This window comes from Budorcas taxicolor, chromosome 8 (genome assembly GCF_023091745.1).
Source record: "Budorcas taxicolor isolate Tak-1 chromosome 8, Takin1.1, whole genome shotgun sequence".
Lineage (NCBI taxonomy): Eukaryota > Metazoa > Chordata > Mammalia > Artiodactyla > Bovidae > Budorcas > Budorcas taxicolor.
In genome coordinates this window covers 19884290-19900339 of record NC_068917.1, presented here as the reverse complement: position 1 = coordinate 19900339, position 16050 = coordinate 19884290, and the positions used below count along the sequence as shown (strand labels likewise).

Sequence of the window (16050 nt, the reverse complement as noted above, 5' to 3'; positions counted from 1 at the left end):
AGCTCAGTCCTGGGTGTTCATTGGAAGGACTGATGTTGAAGCTGAAACTCCCATACTTTGGCCACCTGATGCAAAAGACCCTGATGCTGAGAAAGATTGAAGGCAGGAAGAGAAGGTGACAACAGAGGATGAGATGGTTGGACGGCATCACTGACTTGATGCACATGAGTTTGAGCAAGCTCTGGGAGTTGGTGAGGGACAAGGAGGCCTGGCATGCTGCAGTCCATGGGGTTGCAGAGTCAGACACAACTGAGCAACTCAACCGAACTGAATAACATCGATTAATATATTGTGTAGTGGCTATGAGAATTAAAGATAATTTACATAAAGAGTTGGTACTTAGTATCTACTATGTAAACAGTATCTTTACTGTAATTAGTAACTGTGCAGATTGTCACCAAAGAATACCAAAGGCAATGTCTGGAAGACATGAGGACACACGAAAACATGGACAACTTCATCTGACTATGGAAGCAGGGACTGGAATGATATGTCTACAAGGCAAGGAACACCGAGGATTTGCAGCACTAACCAGAAGCTAGAAGAGGCAAGAGTCTTCCTTTGAAGGTTTGGTGGGAACACGGCCTTAATGACATTTTAATTTTGGACTTCTAGACTCCAGAACTATTAAGGAATAAATTTATATTGTTGTAAGCCACATTGTTCATGGAAATTTACTACAGCAGTCCTGGGAAACTATCAATACTACATTCTCCAACACCTGTAGCCCCAACTGGCAGAAGTGAAATAACCAAGCCAACTTTCAGTCCCATTGACATCTGCCAAGAACTCACGGATACATATCTGGCTTGTTTCATGAGGGGCATATGCTGGAAGATCACAAAGGAGGAAAAAGAGGAAGGAGAGGCTTTGATTTTAGGCTTAAATGAATTAATTGCCCTCTCTGACTCTACCCCCAAGTACCACTGTGACCTTGGGCAAGTCACTTTATCCCTCTAACCCCAAGTCTGTCTCTCAGTGCCCTTCCAACCCTAAATTCTAGGATTTAGAGTCTGTACTTCACAGGTTAGCTAGAGGCAGGAGAGTTGTCAGGAGGAAAAGAGCCCCCTCAGCATGGCACCCCATGGCTCTACTAGATTATTCTAGACAACATCCCCCAAACCAGGCATTGCTCAGATACTAAAAAAAAAAAAAAAAAAAAGCCTAAAATTTGGAGTATGTGAATTTTCTGTCAAAGAAAAGTCCACTTAAATTTTTCCATAATAATGCCTTTCTTTGTTCTTTATAAATGTTAGGAAATCTTATGACCACATGCAAGCTGACGGGAATTTTAAAAAGATACTACCCTTCTTTCTGCCACGGCAATTCCTTTTAAAATTTTTATCCAAGACAAAAGGACATCTCTGTCTATCTCTCACTCCACTCTCGCTGATTTTCCAAACCAGAGGCATATCTGGATATGGTCTGGGGTGAGATCCACATCTATTCAGTGGGTAAACGAGAGGGTTATTCTGGGAGGTTACCTCTTCTCATCTGAAATGCTTACCACCATCTGAAAAGTGAAAGCCCCAGTAGTGTTCAAAGGAACCAAGAGCAACAAGAGCAGAACAAGGATTCGGATGGAAGCTGTTCTGATGAACCCCAAACTGGGTGGGTTGTACCGATGGTGCATGTTTATTTATGTACATACTTATTTCACCAGATGAAGTCTCTTTTCATCAGGGATCCTTTTCTGAAAGCTCCAAGTAGCCCTGTGGAGGAAGTTACTCTATGCATCATTTGAAGCTGGGCTGTGAAAAAGAGACAGCGGGAAGTCAGTCCGCTCAGCCTCCCTAAGGGTGATGTGGTAAAGTGACAATCACTTTACCTGGCAGGCTTCTATTCAACAAACATCGATGTCTTTATTGAAGGAGTACTATGCATACAAAACTGAGTAAGAGATATGTCTTGCCTGGAGGCAAAGATGTATGAGTCAACCAAATAACACAGAACTATGTGATACTACCTGCATGGAGGTATGTTGGTGTTCATGACCTAACCAGCCCCGGGGAATCCCAAAGACAAAGCAATGGAAGGAGGGGATGCTGGATGAATGCTTCGGCTGCCATCTACCATTCTGTGAACTTCTCAAAACTCCCCAGCACCTGACTTTGCCCGCCCCATGTCTCTACACCAGAACTAAAACCAACAAATAACTTCCCTGTCACTGAGAGACACGGCTTCATTATCTTCCCTCGGTCATCCAACAAATAATTACTGAGTACTTAGTATGGGCAGGGTGCTGCGAAAGGCACTGAGCCTGTCTGATCCAGGTCTGGTGAGCCATTTTACCCTGAGCTTCATATTCACTAAGGATTTATAATAACACAGATTAAAAAAATCATATCATATCCAAATGATATCAAATATACAGTCACAGAGATACAAGTTCCAGGCTTAAATTTCAAGGCATATCACAATCTTTATAATCCTGTTATGGATCTGCAAAGAAGTGGTCCAGGTGTCTCTGCGTGTCTGCGGGCCCTGCAGGCATTCAAGAATGAGCAGAGGGCAAGCCAGCTGTTGGACATGTACTCACAGAACTTAGTGTTTGGTGGGGAGACAAGATATCAAGCAAGGACCTACCACACTGACAACTGTGGTTGCTGCAGGGGAGAGAGACACGATGGGGAGCGGAGCTGGCAAGCCAGCTTTCACTTTATCTGAAGTGTTTAAATGTTTACCATATGAACACATCCACCTATTACTTGTGGAGTCACTGTAAGTTTCTACATCAGGTACATCATCAAGAGAAGAACAAGGAAGAAAGGACCAGGCAAGAGGCGGCCCCCCGCGTGGGAGGCAGTGGAGATGGGGGAAACACCAAGTCGTCACAGCATCAGGGTTGGTCTGGGCTAAAACAGTTCCACGTGACTTTGTGGTAGCCACGGTCTGCACGCCACGTGGAGAGCAGTGCTAGGCATGGATACAGCAAGGCTTCCCATCTTCGAGCTCCCTACTGGGCTCAATCACCTAGTGACCCCACAAACGCAATGACAGACTTACACGCACTGAGTAACGTAACGTGTATGATCAACATGTTAGGCTCACTCTGGTTCAAAACTTGCCTTTTCCGGGAGCGCTATCAGTCTTACCGTACGATGCCAAATGCCCGTGAGTGAGTCATGGCTATCTCGTCTAGACCGAGATGTCTCATCTTCACTTTGTCAAATTGTGTCTCACCCATTACCAGTAACCATGTCATCCCCATGTCAAATTCACACAGTTCCACTGAAAACAGGACAGCCCTGATAATCACCTGTCCCCCGATCTAGAGAAATGAGAGCCAATATCATGGAACGATGCGTGCTAAGTCACTTCAGATCTGTCCAACTCTTTGAGACCCCATGGACTGCAGTCCACCAGGCTCCTCTGTCCATGAGATTCTTCAACCAAGAACACTGGAGTGGGTGGCCATGCCCTCCTCCAGGGGATCTTCCCCACCCAGGAATCAAATGTGCATTTCTTATGTCTTCTGCTTTGGCAGGTGGGTTCTTTACCACTAGCTCCAAACTAGGAAGCCCTATGGAACAATGTTAGCATGCGAACACGTAGCCCACAGTGACAGACTGGGCAGTTGTGGCTCACAAATCATGGAATAAAAACATTTCCTTACACTGTCATTCTTTCTGACTTTCTCATTGCATTTTGAGATGGAGTCAGATGGCATTGCTTTTACAGAAGAGAGGCATGACCAACACTGATCATCCAATAATGCTTCTGATCATGACAAGTATGTGTGACTGTGTGTGTGTACTATTTTGTCTTTGTATGGCAGGTACCCTCTTCGGAGTGTGCACAGGTGTCAGGGAGGGGTGAACAAGTAAAACCAGTGCAGAGAAACACAATCGAATGCCCCTGTGCATGAGGTGGACAGCTAGCAGAGGAAAAGTTTCCTGCAGAGGCCTTCGTGACTGAGTTGGGCTTCTCTGGTGGCTTAGATGGTAAAGAGATTGCCTGCAGCATGGGAGACCCTGGTTCAATCCCTGGGTCAGGAAGATTCCCTGAAGAAGGAAATGGCAACCCACTCCAGTCTTCTTGCCCCCCCAGCCCATGGGGTCGCAAAGAGTTGGACATGACTGAGCCACTTCACTTTACTTCTGCTCTAAGAGGTCAGTGGGGCTGGCATGGACTATAGGCTTGCCAGATAAAATATAGGACACCCAGTTAAATTTAAATTTTAGATAAATAATGAAGGATTTTTAGTACAGGTACATCCCAAATATTGCATGGGTCTTCTGTACTTTTATTTGTTAAATCAGGCAATTCTAATGGTGGAAGAGGTAGACGACATGCATGTCAATCATCTTTCCTTTCTTGTCGTGAATATTGTCAACATCATCAGCACATGAGGAATGAGGTGCATGCTATTATAAAGACTTCCTGTACCCAAAAGACTCAGAACATGCTTGCTTCTTCAACCACGGACTCCTTGAGATCATGGACTTATCTTACCCATCCTTCAAGAGCCAGCCCAGTGACTGGCATGCAGCAGATGCTAAAAATACGGTTTTGAATAAATGAGGATAAAATGTGGAATGACAATAAAGGGAAGAAATTTGAGTTAAGGGGGATAAGATGACAAAACTGTCCCTGACAGAAAATACAGGGACCTTCAAGGTGGTGGACAATAGCCAAATTGCCAGCCATCTCCATCACCCACTGGCAGAACCTATTAGCATAGATGTTCAACTGAACAAACTCAGCTTGGTTAGTACAATGAAACTCTCTCAAAGCAGCAGGAACTATGCTAAGTTCCCTGAGTGAGTAGAGGCAGAGGGACACAAAATTGAGAGTTCAGCACTCATACAATTATTTACTTTAAAAAGCCAAAATTAAGGAGGACAAAGCACTGTAAAAGCCCCAAAGAGAAACAAGCAGTTCTGACTGAGACAATTCAAAAAGCTTTAGGAATAAGAAGCAGTGTGAGGAATGGGAGGAGGTCTGGCCTTCAAAAGACATTGGCATTTTATAAACATATATTTGTTGTTATGCATACATACGCACAGAGTTTATAAATGCACAGTTCATACTTCTTATTTTTCTTAATGTTTGTAGCATACATATGTCTAGATTTTTTTTTCTGTACATATATGCATGTGTTTATATTTAACAGTCTCTATATACTACCATGTAAACTTGCTTTTAAGTTGCAAAGCTTGCCCATCCAAGTAACCAAGTATAATCCCACAGCATAATTTTGAATGCTTGCACAGACATTTTCTATTGATGGTTTACTTAACCAAGTACCTACTGCTGAACATTTTAATTGTTTTCCGTTTTTTGATGTGATGAACTTCCTGACAGGTAAGTCCTTAGAGACATCCATCATTATTTCTTAGAGACAAACTCCTAGAGGGAGAATTCTGAGTCAAAGATCATGTACATTTTTAAGGCTTTTGATATATATCACCATTTTGCTCTCCAAGAAGTCTGCGTCAGTTTATAATCCTATATAAAAGGTCTCATTTTCCCGATTATTTTTCTAAGTTAGTCATCCCACAAAATATCTCTGCAAAATCAGAGTTTATACAGAGAGAGCATATAAAGTAACATACGTAGTAGGTTTTCTTCTCAAAATAAAACAGTCCAAAAAGCCAGGATTTTAACAAATCTCACTTGTCTACAATTAGTCCTTGGTGCAGCCAATTAATTTAGACATGAACATTTTAAGCCAAATTTCCAGTCAAAGGCTGCCATGCTTGAGGAACTGTGGTTGCTCACCATTCTAAAATGACTTTATTAAAAATTAATGCATTTTTTTAAGGTGGTAATTAAAACGAGCCTTCTTTAATGGCATCCCATTTCAGGGTCCTAGAGGAAAAAAATCCATTTTCTTTGACCATACCAGAAGAAGCTTACCTGGTCAAAGAAAGGGAAAATCATAAATGGTGGATAGCCATCATTAACCCAGGAATATTGGTCCAGGTGTGAATTAGTTTGGCTAAAGTGGGTGATCACCTACTCACATACCTCCTCAAAAACAAATAAGAACAAAAAATCTTTACAGCACACAGAGCTTCTCAGCAAGAAAGAAAATTAAACTAAAGTTTTAAAATACTGCTAAACCACATCTAAAAGTTTAGATACTATAAGAGAGAAGTTAATGAGGCAGAAAAATATTCCCCAGTATACAAGCCCCTGGAGGATTTCTAAGAAGGAGATCAGAGGCATACAAAATGCTAGGTGGGGATGGTAAGTGCTGGTTCAGGTTTCACTACAGGAAAGGACAGTTGGAGAGTTCCAACATTTTCTAGTGGCAATACAAAACTAAGCTGGTCTAGTCTTCTATGCAATAAGTGCCATGCTCAATGATCCACACTGTTTTTCATCTTTCTTGAGACACAAAAAACTCAAATAAAAGAGAACATATCCAAATATAGAAGTTTAACAAGATTGGGAAAAAACCTCAACCATGTTATGTTCTAGTGGCCTTGCAATCAAATAATCATAGTCATTTGGTCAACATCTACAATTAACTCCGTGAGAGAAGAGGTTTGGTTATAGGGCCAGGTACAAAAAAAATATTTTCTTAGAGGATCACTCTCTCTTATATAACAGCATTGGCTGAGCAAGTGTATAGAATCATAGCTTTCAGGGCTTTCTGAAACAGTCTGCATCTGTCTCGTGCTGAGGATTGTATCATACTGGGATGGGTCATCCAGCCATCGATGATAACACAATCATAATGCTCTGATCACTTTTCTCAAAAAAAAAAAAAAAAAAAAAGACAGCACTTCCAAAGTCAGCGTAGTCACCCCAAATCTAAAAAGCCTCACAGGCAAAGAAGCTGAAATGCTGAGTATCATAAAATGATTAATGCAAAAACTCCTCCCCACCGAAGATACCCAGGTGTATAAAAGGCACACGAAGGAATACTTCAGACCTAAAACCTCATTGTCAACCTCTGAGTCTTGTGGATTTTTCACCTCCATAGGTGAGGGGGAGAAAATGATCACCAAGCCTGATGGGATTCGAAAGTATGTGAGGCTGGCGTGCCTCATGGGTCTGTTCATCACTGGCATCGTCTCTCTGGACTGTAACTTGCTGAATGTTCGCCTGAAGAGAGCCACCTGGCAGAATCTGCAACTTCTGAGCAGGATGAGCAATTCATTTCCTATAGAGTGTCTACAAGAAAGAAAAGCTTTTCAGTTGCCCCAAGAGATCCTCTCATACACCCAGCCTCTGATGAGGAACATCAAGGAGGCCTTCTATGAAATGACCAGACAGGCCTTCCACATCTTCACTCAAGACACCTTCCAATCCACTTGGGAAGGGAAACAGCTGAGACAAATCCAGATCGGACTTGATCACCAGCTGCAGTACCTGGAGCAATGCTTGGAAGAAGAGGAGGAAAATGAAGACGCAAGAGAGAGGGAAGAGCCTCTCTCAGCCAGAGAGGAGACTCTCAGGAGACCCTCAGGAGCTCCGGTCCTCCAGCCGAGCAACCTAGAACTGAGGAGCTATTTCAACAGGATAGACAGGTTCCTCAAAGATAAGAAACACAGTCACTGTGCCTGGGAGATTGTCCGAGTGGAAATCAGAAGATGCTTCTACTTCTTTCAGAAACTCACAGCATTACTCAGGAGGAGATAAGGTATTAATGTATTCTAAGAATTAAAATCCTGTTTCTCCCAGAATCTTGTTTTCCTTCTCGTCCTCCTTCATCTTCTTTTTAAGGCTTGTTGTGCCGTCCCATGGCTCCCCTCGACTGGATTATTGGTGATTTGGGTAATGGTCATTTTTTTCTAAAGTTTGGCCTTGCAGCATCAGCCACATTCACCTCTCTAAACAAGGTGATGCCTACCACCCCCTGGGTGATCAAGAGTCTTGTTAGGAAGTCCTGAAGACAGATTTAGAGGAGGACTTGCCCTCCCATCTTTTATTCTCTGTTCCTCTTCCCTTTTGCTCTTTTGTACTTGCTTAGCTTTGTTGCTTTTGAACTCCTCAAACCAATGGCCAGAGGACATGGCTCAGAGAATACTGCAAAATCTAACACCTCAATGACTTAACTCTCTTGCTGCCAAGCTTGTTTATTCTAGGAAAGTTCAGCACGTTACAAGAGCCTGTACAAGATCCCATAGAGTTAAAACCTTTCCTGTCTCCCTACTCTTAAAAAAAAAGAAAATGGAAATTTTGGACCCATTTGCTTCTCAGCCTGGTTTGGTTAAAATGATAGAAAGTTTGCGGGTTGGTATTTTATTACTGTAAGAGAGTGAAGATTCGTAATGATATTAGATGGTTGAATGAGATGACCATTAAAGTCTCATTCAACCTTTAAGAGCTTATGATTCTAATACAAAGAGCATTGTTCATTCCCAATACATATTATGTGATCTTGACACTTCAAAGCATGGAAAATGCTGCAGAGAAGTTTAATATCTGTCTTTTTTTTTGTTTGTTTTGTACCTGAAATGAAATACCTGTGGTTAGACTATGAAAGAATTTCACACTGGATTCTTTCCAACTAGAAGGCCACTTTCTGCTTGTTAAATAAACTAATCTTCTTACTCATACATGACATTTTAATATACTTTATCTTTTTGAAAGTTATTTTGTACCTAGATTACGCAGATTATTTACTTAAATTTCCTTGTGTGGTCCTTCATCTGTATTAATTCACCTTCCAGTTGAAATGAATTTTCTCTACCTTTCTCTCTCCCTTCTACCCCATTTCAGAATCATCTACCTTCAAGCAAGAATTAACAGAGAGATTGTGGCTAACCAAATGCATCACAGAGAGTATCCAGTTCAACTCTTGGAAGGCCTTGACTTGCTATTGTTTTCATAGCACGCTGCTAAACGGTTTAGACTCAAGATTCATCCGTAGTTGAATAGTTAAACTCCAACACAGTTGTACTGAGAAAGTATTAAAATAAAACTCAGTTCAAAAGTTAGAAGAAACGTTTAAAAGAACAAGAACTAGTTGTGGATCACAGTATACTGGTTACCAGTAGAAGGATCAGACAATAAAACAAGTTCATATCATCCATTGAGTAACAATAACTCATCAGTAAGTGTTGTAAATTTTTAAAAAGCATTACAAGCTATAAAGGAATTGGGACATGCAAGCTACAAAGCAGAAAGTATACATTTGATGTTTTCCATGAATTTCTCTAATAATGCCTTTGCATGATCTCCTTAATGATTCTCCTGGGACCATGTCAGTTCCTTTAGCAATTGATGGTTGCAGTCTTGTCAAATGTTTGCAATAATGCAGAAGGAAAGAAAATCAGCACTTCTAGTCAATAAAGCTTGTCTGATTGTACCAGCAGGGGCAGAAGTCACAATGGGATGCTTTTATTAAGAGCACCACTAGTCAGAAAAAGGAGAATGTTCTCACTGAAAAATAGGTAAGGACACAAACTGGTAACATCACAAGAAATACTAACAGACAATATGAAAAATGTTTCTTCTCATTTGTGATTAGAGAAATGTAAAAGAAGGTAATAAGATACTGCCCTCTCATCAGTCTGGTAGAGATTAAAAAAAAAAAAAGTGATAATGTAGAGTATCAGTGGGGTGCAGGGTACAGAAGAAAAAAATCCTATGTGTTGATAGGGAAATGGTAACTGGCACAAGTTTCCTACAGAACAATATAGCAATCTTAAATGTCATAAAAAAAAAAAGTACATTAACCCCTTAGACCTAGTTATCCTATCTCCAGAAATCCATGTAAGCAATTGGATAAGATCGTTCAATGGAGCCATATTTATAATATCCCCCCTCCTTCTGTTTTAATTTTCATCTCTGTATTTTTTTGTTTTTTTCAATGCTGGGGAGGGTCTTCTTCTAATTCTAAAATTAAAGAAGTCATACAAGCTTATCTCTCACTATAATTGCCCTGTTTTCTTTACTGGAGTAGACTGGGACAGACATTGCCCTTTCACTTTGTTAATGATGCTTTTAGACACTTCTCGAGCAACTCAGGCGCTTCCTGCTTTTCTAGTGTTGCTGCTGCGAAATTTCAAAGGAATCCTTCCTTGGGGATCATTTTCATAATGCACTATTTGTAAAGTGCCTTCTGGTGCTTCTAACATTTTGCTTTCTTTCTTCTGTGGGTCCCACTGGTAACATCCAGAAATTACTGGAGAATGTGTTCTGTGTGTCCTCTCTGCCGACTTCGTCTCCTTTGTTCTTCTTTATTAAATGGAAGCTCAAAAGCTCCCACTCTGGTAAAGCAAACTCCTGTAGCTATGCAGAGGCACAGTGTCTACTTAAAACCTTCCAGTGCGCACAAGGCCACAGGTGTTCATACAGAAGCTTCCTCCCTCCCCTGGCTTGGGGCACAGATCAAAAAGTGAAGGATTTAAAAAAAAAAAAAAAAGAGCCTCCCTAAGCCTTCCTGCGACAGGCACTGACTGTATGTCAGACAGAAAAAGCTAACACTAGTATATGTAAGGCTATGTGCAGGTATACATTCCAACAGTCTCCGCTCACCAGCTAAGCAACTCTGGGAGCACCATCTGGGGACCCTACCCTCTGAGAGTGGCTACTACCTTTTTGCCCAAATTCTATTCCCCCTATCCTCCGAGGCATAGTTGACTTACAATATTATATTAGTTTCAGGTGCCAGTCCTAGGTCTTTAATAATCCTCGGTCACTAAGAATAAGCACCACATGTAAGCACACAACTTGATAGGAAAGGCAGAGTAATAATAGGGTCGTTATAACCTCACTGGCGCGCTCACAGGGGAATTCGGTCCCCAGACACAGATTCGCAGGGACTGGGAAACGTCTACACAGTCAGTGCTGGGTCCTCCAGGTCTGCTCTTACCAAATGTTGAGAGGGTTCCCGGGCTTTAAACTGGAGCGCTGTGCGAAGTCAGGACCCCAGGTTCATTCTGGAGGGAGCCACTTCACTCCTATTTCTAAGCAAAGTCTCGAGGCTTCCTAGGTTATTTCTACTATTTCTACATCTCCATTAGTGAGTGGCTCGGCGATACAGAATCCGCCTGCAATGCAGGAGACTCAGGAGACCCGAGTTACAGAAGGGGACCCTTCCCGACATGGATGGGGAAGATCCTCTGAAGAAGGAAATGTCAACCCATTCCAGTGTTCTTGCCTGGGAAAGTCCATGGACAGAGGAGCCTGGCGGACTACAGTCCACGGGGTCGCAAAAGAGTCGGACACAACTGAGCACAGCACCGCACACACGCCCTGCTTAAGGAGGGCGACTCGCCTGCCCTTCGGCGCTTGGAAACTCAGAGCCTCAGTCTCAGAGCCTTAGACCTAGCTCTTTGCCTATCAGACTTGCCCTGATCCCGTCCCACCGCCTGGCAACGGGCCAACCACACGCCTTTAGGCGGAGACTGTGGAATCCACTGGAACTCACAGGAAAGGGGCACCCGGGATTGGGGCAGCACCTCGCTTCCACTCTCTCCCGCGAGCGGCACCTTCTGGATCTGCGCTCCGCCGCGCGCTAGGGATAAGATCTCAGAAATGCGCCCGGGGCCACAGGCAGCGGAGGAGGCGGGGAAGGAACAACTTTCCCTCCGCCCTCTCACCGCCAGGCCCGGGAGGGGCGGCCCCACAGGGGTCGGGCTCCTCGCCTTCCCCAGGCAGGCTCCCGGGCGCAAGCTGGCCGGGAGGCTGGCGTAGGGGGGCGGGGGAGGAGGACGAGAGGGGCTTCCTTGTCTCCAGAGCCCCGCCAGATGTTAGAAAGGCGAACAATAGGGGAAACGCCGAGAAACAAAAGGCCATTCGCCTGGATCTCCATCGGCTCTGTCGCGTGGTCCCTGCGGGGCGGACGTCTGGAAGGGGTCAGGGAAGTGGGTGAGAGGGGGATCTTGAGAAGTCTGGGGTGTCGGTTTGGTACTTACTTGCCAGGCGCCGGGGGTCGGCCCTGTACCCTTCCAGAGGGGTCCAAAGGCAGGGAGGAGCCATCAGGAAAGTTGAAAGGGCTTTCACCTTCCTGAGTGCAGGGAAAGGGAGGGGCTGGGGTTCCAGATGTTTGACAGTTGTTGGCCCAGGGGTTCCGAAGGATTTGTACGCCCTTTACACACCCCCTCCCACCGCGAAGCAGCAGCAGTCCCCGGGGCGACCCGGCCGACGCAGCGGAGTTCCCCTTAGCAGTCCCGAGCCGAGCCTCCGCCTTCAATACCAAGACGCCCTAAACGTGGTCCCCCTGCCCGGGCGCACTTTGGTAAAAGTTTGTCTTCCCGCCACGCACAGTCCAGCATGCACTCTGCAATCATCTGCGATCCGGGATGGATTCGGGGACAGAGTCGTACCGCCCCCTCCTCCCCAAGAGAAGAACGAATTCACTGATAGACCTTTAAAATTCAAGGCCCCGGAGCCCGGGAGGACTCTCGTTCCAACCAGGGAAGGGAGAGGGAGGAGGCTGCCAGAAGCCAAGACGCGGGCAGGGGTCTGAGGCCGATTCCAGCCCCGGAAGCAGGCGGAGGGCGGGCGGGGAAACAGGGTCCGCCGCCTCCCGCCCTCCTGTTGCACTCGCCCCAGGTGTGCCCCGCACCTCTAAACCGCCCGGGCGCGACCCGGCGCGAGCGGCTGCGAGCTGCGCCACCTCCCCTCGCTCAGAGCGAGTTCTCACTCACCGTGGGGTTTTACCTTCAGCCCCGGGGCCCCGTCGGCTGCCCGCGCCGGGGCAGCTGCTGGCGGCGCGAGAGGAAGACGGCGAGCTCGGGGCAGGAGGGGCGACGCGCGCGGATCCAGTGAGGGGCTCCCAGGCCCGCGCGCGCGGTCTCAGCAGGCGCGCGGGCGAGCGAGCACCCGGCTCCAGCTGCCGCCGCCGCCGCTCCAGAGCAGCCCCCACCGGCACCCGGAGCGCGGCTCCCTTGCGAGGGCGCGAGCGGAGCGGGGACCCCCTGGCGGCCGCCTTCGGAACGGCAGCTCCCTTGGGAAGGGACGTCAGGTCGCCTTAGGGTCATCTTCCCTCCGGAAAGAGGTGGGGAATGGACCGTCTGAGCGGGGCTCCCAGCCTCGTGGGAAAAACATTGACCCTTTGGCCAGGGCGAGGAGGAAGCTATCAGATCAGAAAGGAAGCGTTCTGGATCCACCACGGTCACATCCAAAGCACCTAGAGAGGGGGAAATTGCTTACTTTCTCCAAGGTTTTTTGACTTGAAAAAGGCTATGGACTGCCGGACAGAGAATAGCAGTAATCATTGGAAACTACTTCGAGATTCTAGCAAATTCACTAGAATAAGCTGAGAGTAATGAAATGAGCATGGACCTTGAATCCCAACCCACAGCCTGCCCCCTTCTCTTTGTGTGAGATTGGTCTATGACCTCTAAACCTCAGTATTCTCTGTAAATTGAGAAGAGCAGCGTCTATCTGCAAGGATGGTACTAAAGGATAAACTAAACATAGAAAGTATTCTTTGTTCATAGTAGGAGTCGTGATATATAAGCCTCCTGAGGCAGAAAAAAAATGTCTTCCATATCTTTTTATTCCTCGTATAATAGCATCTTCGTCCACATTGACTGCGAAGTATACCAAAAGACTAGGTATTACATTTTATAATTCTCAGTACACACTTTAAAGAAGTTTGGAAATATATTAAGTAGAAACTAGACTACACAGAGAAACATCTCTCCCCCAAAAGCAATTTCCACAACCACCAAGGGAGAACCTCTAAAGCCACACTCATCCTTTGCAATATCAAGTCTGATATTATAAGAAATATTTAATAGCCATGGTCTAATGATATCAACCGTGAATTAAAGGATTCCACTGAATTTTGTGTCATTTGGCAATGCAAAGATATTGAAGACTGTGAATATAAAACTCAAACTCGAGAAGAAAAAATGGTCAGACACTAAAACCCATCCAACTAAGAAATGTTTTGAGTCACTGTTGACTCATGCAATCTCATTTCTAAGCTATCTCAACCCTCATTCACTTCTTTAAAGCTCCTTTTGTCCTTTGGCCTCATGGCAATCAACTCTTCTTCCTCATCCAGAACAGTTAAGGTGAAAGTGTCTCTTAATCACTCTAGTTTACCTTTCGTAGTCCTTCTGTTTCACTCCTTTTCCCAAATTGGGAAAAGCCTGTTGCCTGCCCTAGAATTCTCGTTACAGAGTTTTTCTGTTCTGTCAAGAAGAGAGGAAAAATAAGTTTTTCTGTCTCAGAAACTAAAGAAGAACATCAAGAGCCAACTTCTACCCTCGAACAAAGGGCTCAAGCTCCAGGGCACAGATGGGCAGAGTATGCCTAGGGCAAAGGAAACACTGGATTTTAATCAATAAGCACTGATGGAACTGTCTCTGCCTCTCTGCTTGGGTTTCAGCCTTGCCTCATCCCACTTCCTCCCCTTAGTGGCCCCTTCAATGGGGAGCAACAGTGAAGCTGGTGGGGGTGGGGGGAACCTTCATTATTTCCTGGCTAACTTTCACCAGTGAGTGGGGTCAGTATGATGGATCACGTCCCATCTTCCTGATCCAGCTTCCCTGCCTGTGAGCTGGTGACTGGAAGAGGATGGCGCAAACTTCAGAATCTGCTCTGAAAGGCCAGCATTTTAAATCCCAGCCCTCCTTGGTCCAGTTTCTTAGTCTATTCAGGCAACTGAAAAGAAATACTGTAGACTGGGTGGCTGATAAACAGAAATGACTACTCACAGTTCTAGAGGCTGGGATGTCCAAGAAGAGCGCACTGGCAGATTTGGTGTTTGATGATGGCCCATTTCCTCACTGACTTTTCTCTGTGTCCTCACATGGTAGAAGGAGGCAAGGAAGCTTTCTCAGGCCTCTTTGTTGTTTTTGGTTGTTGTTTTTATATAATTTAATTTTTGCTGCACACAGGCTTTCTCTAGTTGTGGCAAGTGGGGGGCTACTTTTCGTTATCGTGCACAGACTTCTTATTTGGTGGTCTCTCTTGTTGCAGAACTCAGGCCTAAGGCTCCAGACTTCAGTAGTTATGCCACATGGGCTCAGCAGTTGCAACCCCCAGGCTCTAGAGCACAGGTTCAGCAGTTGTGGTGCATGCTCTGAGGCATGTGGAATCTTCCTAGAACAGGAATTGAACCTATGCCTCCTACACTGGCAGGCAGCTTCTTATCCACTGAACCACCATGGAAGTCCTCTCAGGCCTCTTTGATAAGGGCACTAATTCTATTCACAAGGGTCCCTGCCCTTGTGACCTAGTGCAGTTCAGTTCAGTCACTCAGTTGTGTCCGACTCTTTGTAACCCCATGAATTTCAGCACACCAGGCCTCCATGTCCATCACCAACTCCCGGAGTTCACTCAGACTCACGTCCATCAAGTCAGTGATGCCATCCAGCCATCTCATCCTCTGTTGTCCCCTTCTCCTTCTGCCCCCAATCCCTCCCAGCATCAGAGTCTTTTCCAATGAGTCAACCCTTTGCATGAGGTGGCCAAAGTACTGGAGTTTCAGCTTTAGCATCATTCCTTCCAAAGAAATCCCAGGGCCGATCTCCTTCAGAATGGACTGGGTGGATCTCCTTGCAGTCCAAGGGACTCTCAAGAGTCTTCTCCAACACCACAGTGCAAAAGCACCAATTCTTTGGTGCTCAGCTTTCTTCACAGTCCAACTCTCACATCCATACATGACCACTGGAAAAACCATAGCCTTGACTAGACAGACCTTTGTTGGCAAAGTAATGTCTCTGCTTTTGAATATGCTATCAAGGTTGGTCATAACTTTCCTTCCAAGAAGTAAGTGTCTTTTAATTAGAACTGGACATGGAACAACAGACTGGTTCCAAATAGGAAAAGGAGTATGTCAAGGCTGTATATTGTCACCCTGCTTATTTAACTTCTATGCAGAGTACATCATGAGAAACGCTGGGCTGGAAGAAACACAAGCTGGAATCAAGATAGCCGGGAGAAACATCAATAACCTCAGATGCAGATGACACCACCCTTATGGCAGAAAGCGAAGAGGAACTAAAAAGCCTCTTGATGAAAGTGAAAGAGGAGAGTGAAAAAGTTGGCTTAAAGCTCAACATTCAGAAAACGAAGATCATGGCGTCTGGTCCCATCACTTCATGGGAAATAGTTGGAGAAACAGTGGAAACAGTGTCAGACTTTATTTTTGGGGGCTCCAAAATCACTGCAGACGGTGGTTGC

The 16050-nt window shown here is 45.2% G+C and overlaps 2 protein-coding genes across 3 annotated transcripts in view; one reads left to right on the top strand and one right to left on the bottom strand.

The window, feature by feature from the left end:
* The window catches only part of MOB3B (MOB kinase activator 3B), a 215751-nt gene extending 203065 nt beyond the window's left edge, over nt 1–12686 (bottom strand). The window contains exon 1 of one of the 2 annotated variants that reach the window (XM_052644810.1): nt 12558–12686. The gene's annotated coding sequence lies outside the window, so the exon portion shown is untranslated. Of the gene's footprint in view, nt 1–1651; nt 1680–12557 lie in introns of those variants that run through there. The other variant, XM_052644811.1, reaches the window with a different exon arrangement.
* Nucleotides 6952–7596, top strand: IFNK (interferon kappa). Its single transcript, XM_052644812.1, has one exon. The coding sequence runs from the start codon at nt 6952–6954 to the stop codon at nt 7594–7596; it is 645 nt and encodes a 214-aa protein (XP_052500772.1).
* Nucleotides 12687–16050: the final 3364 nt, after the last annotated feature.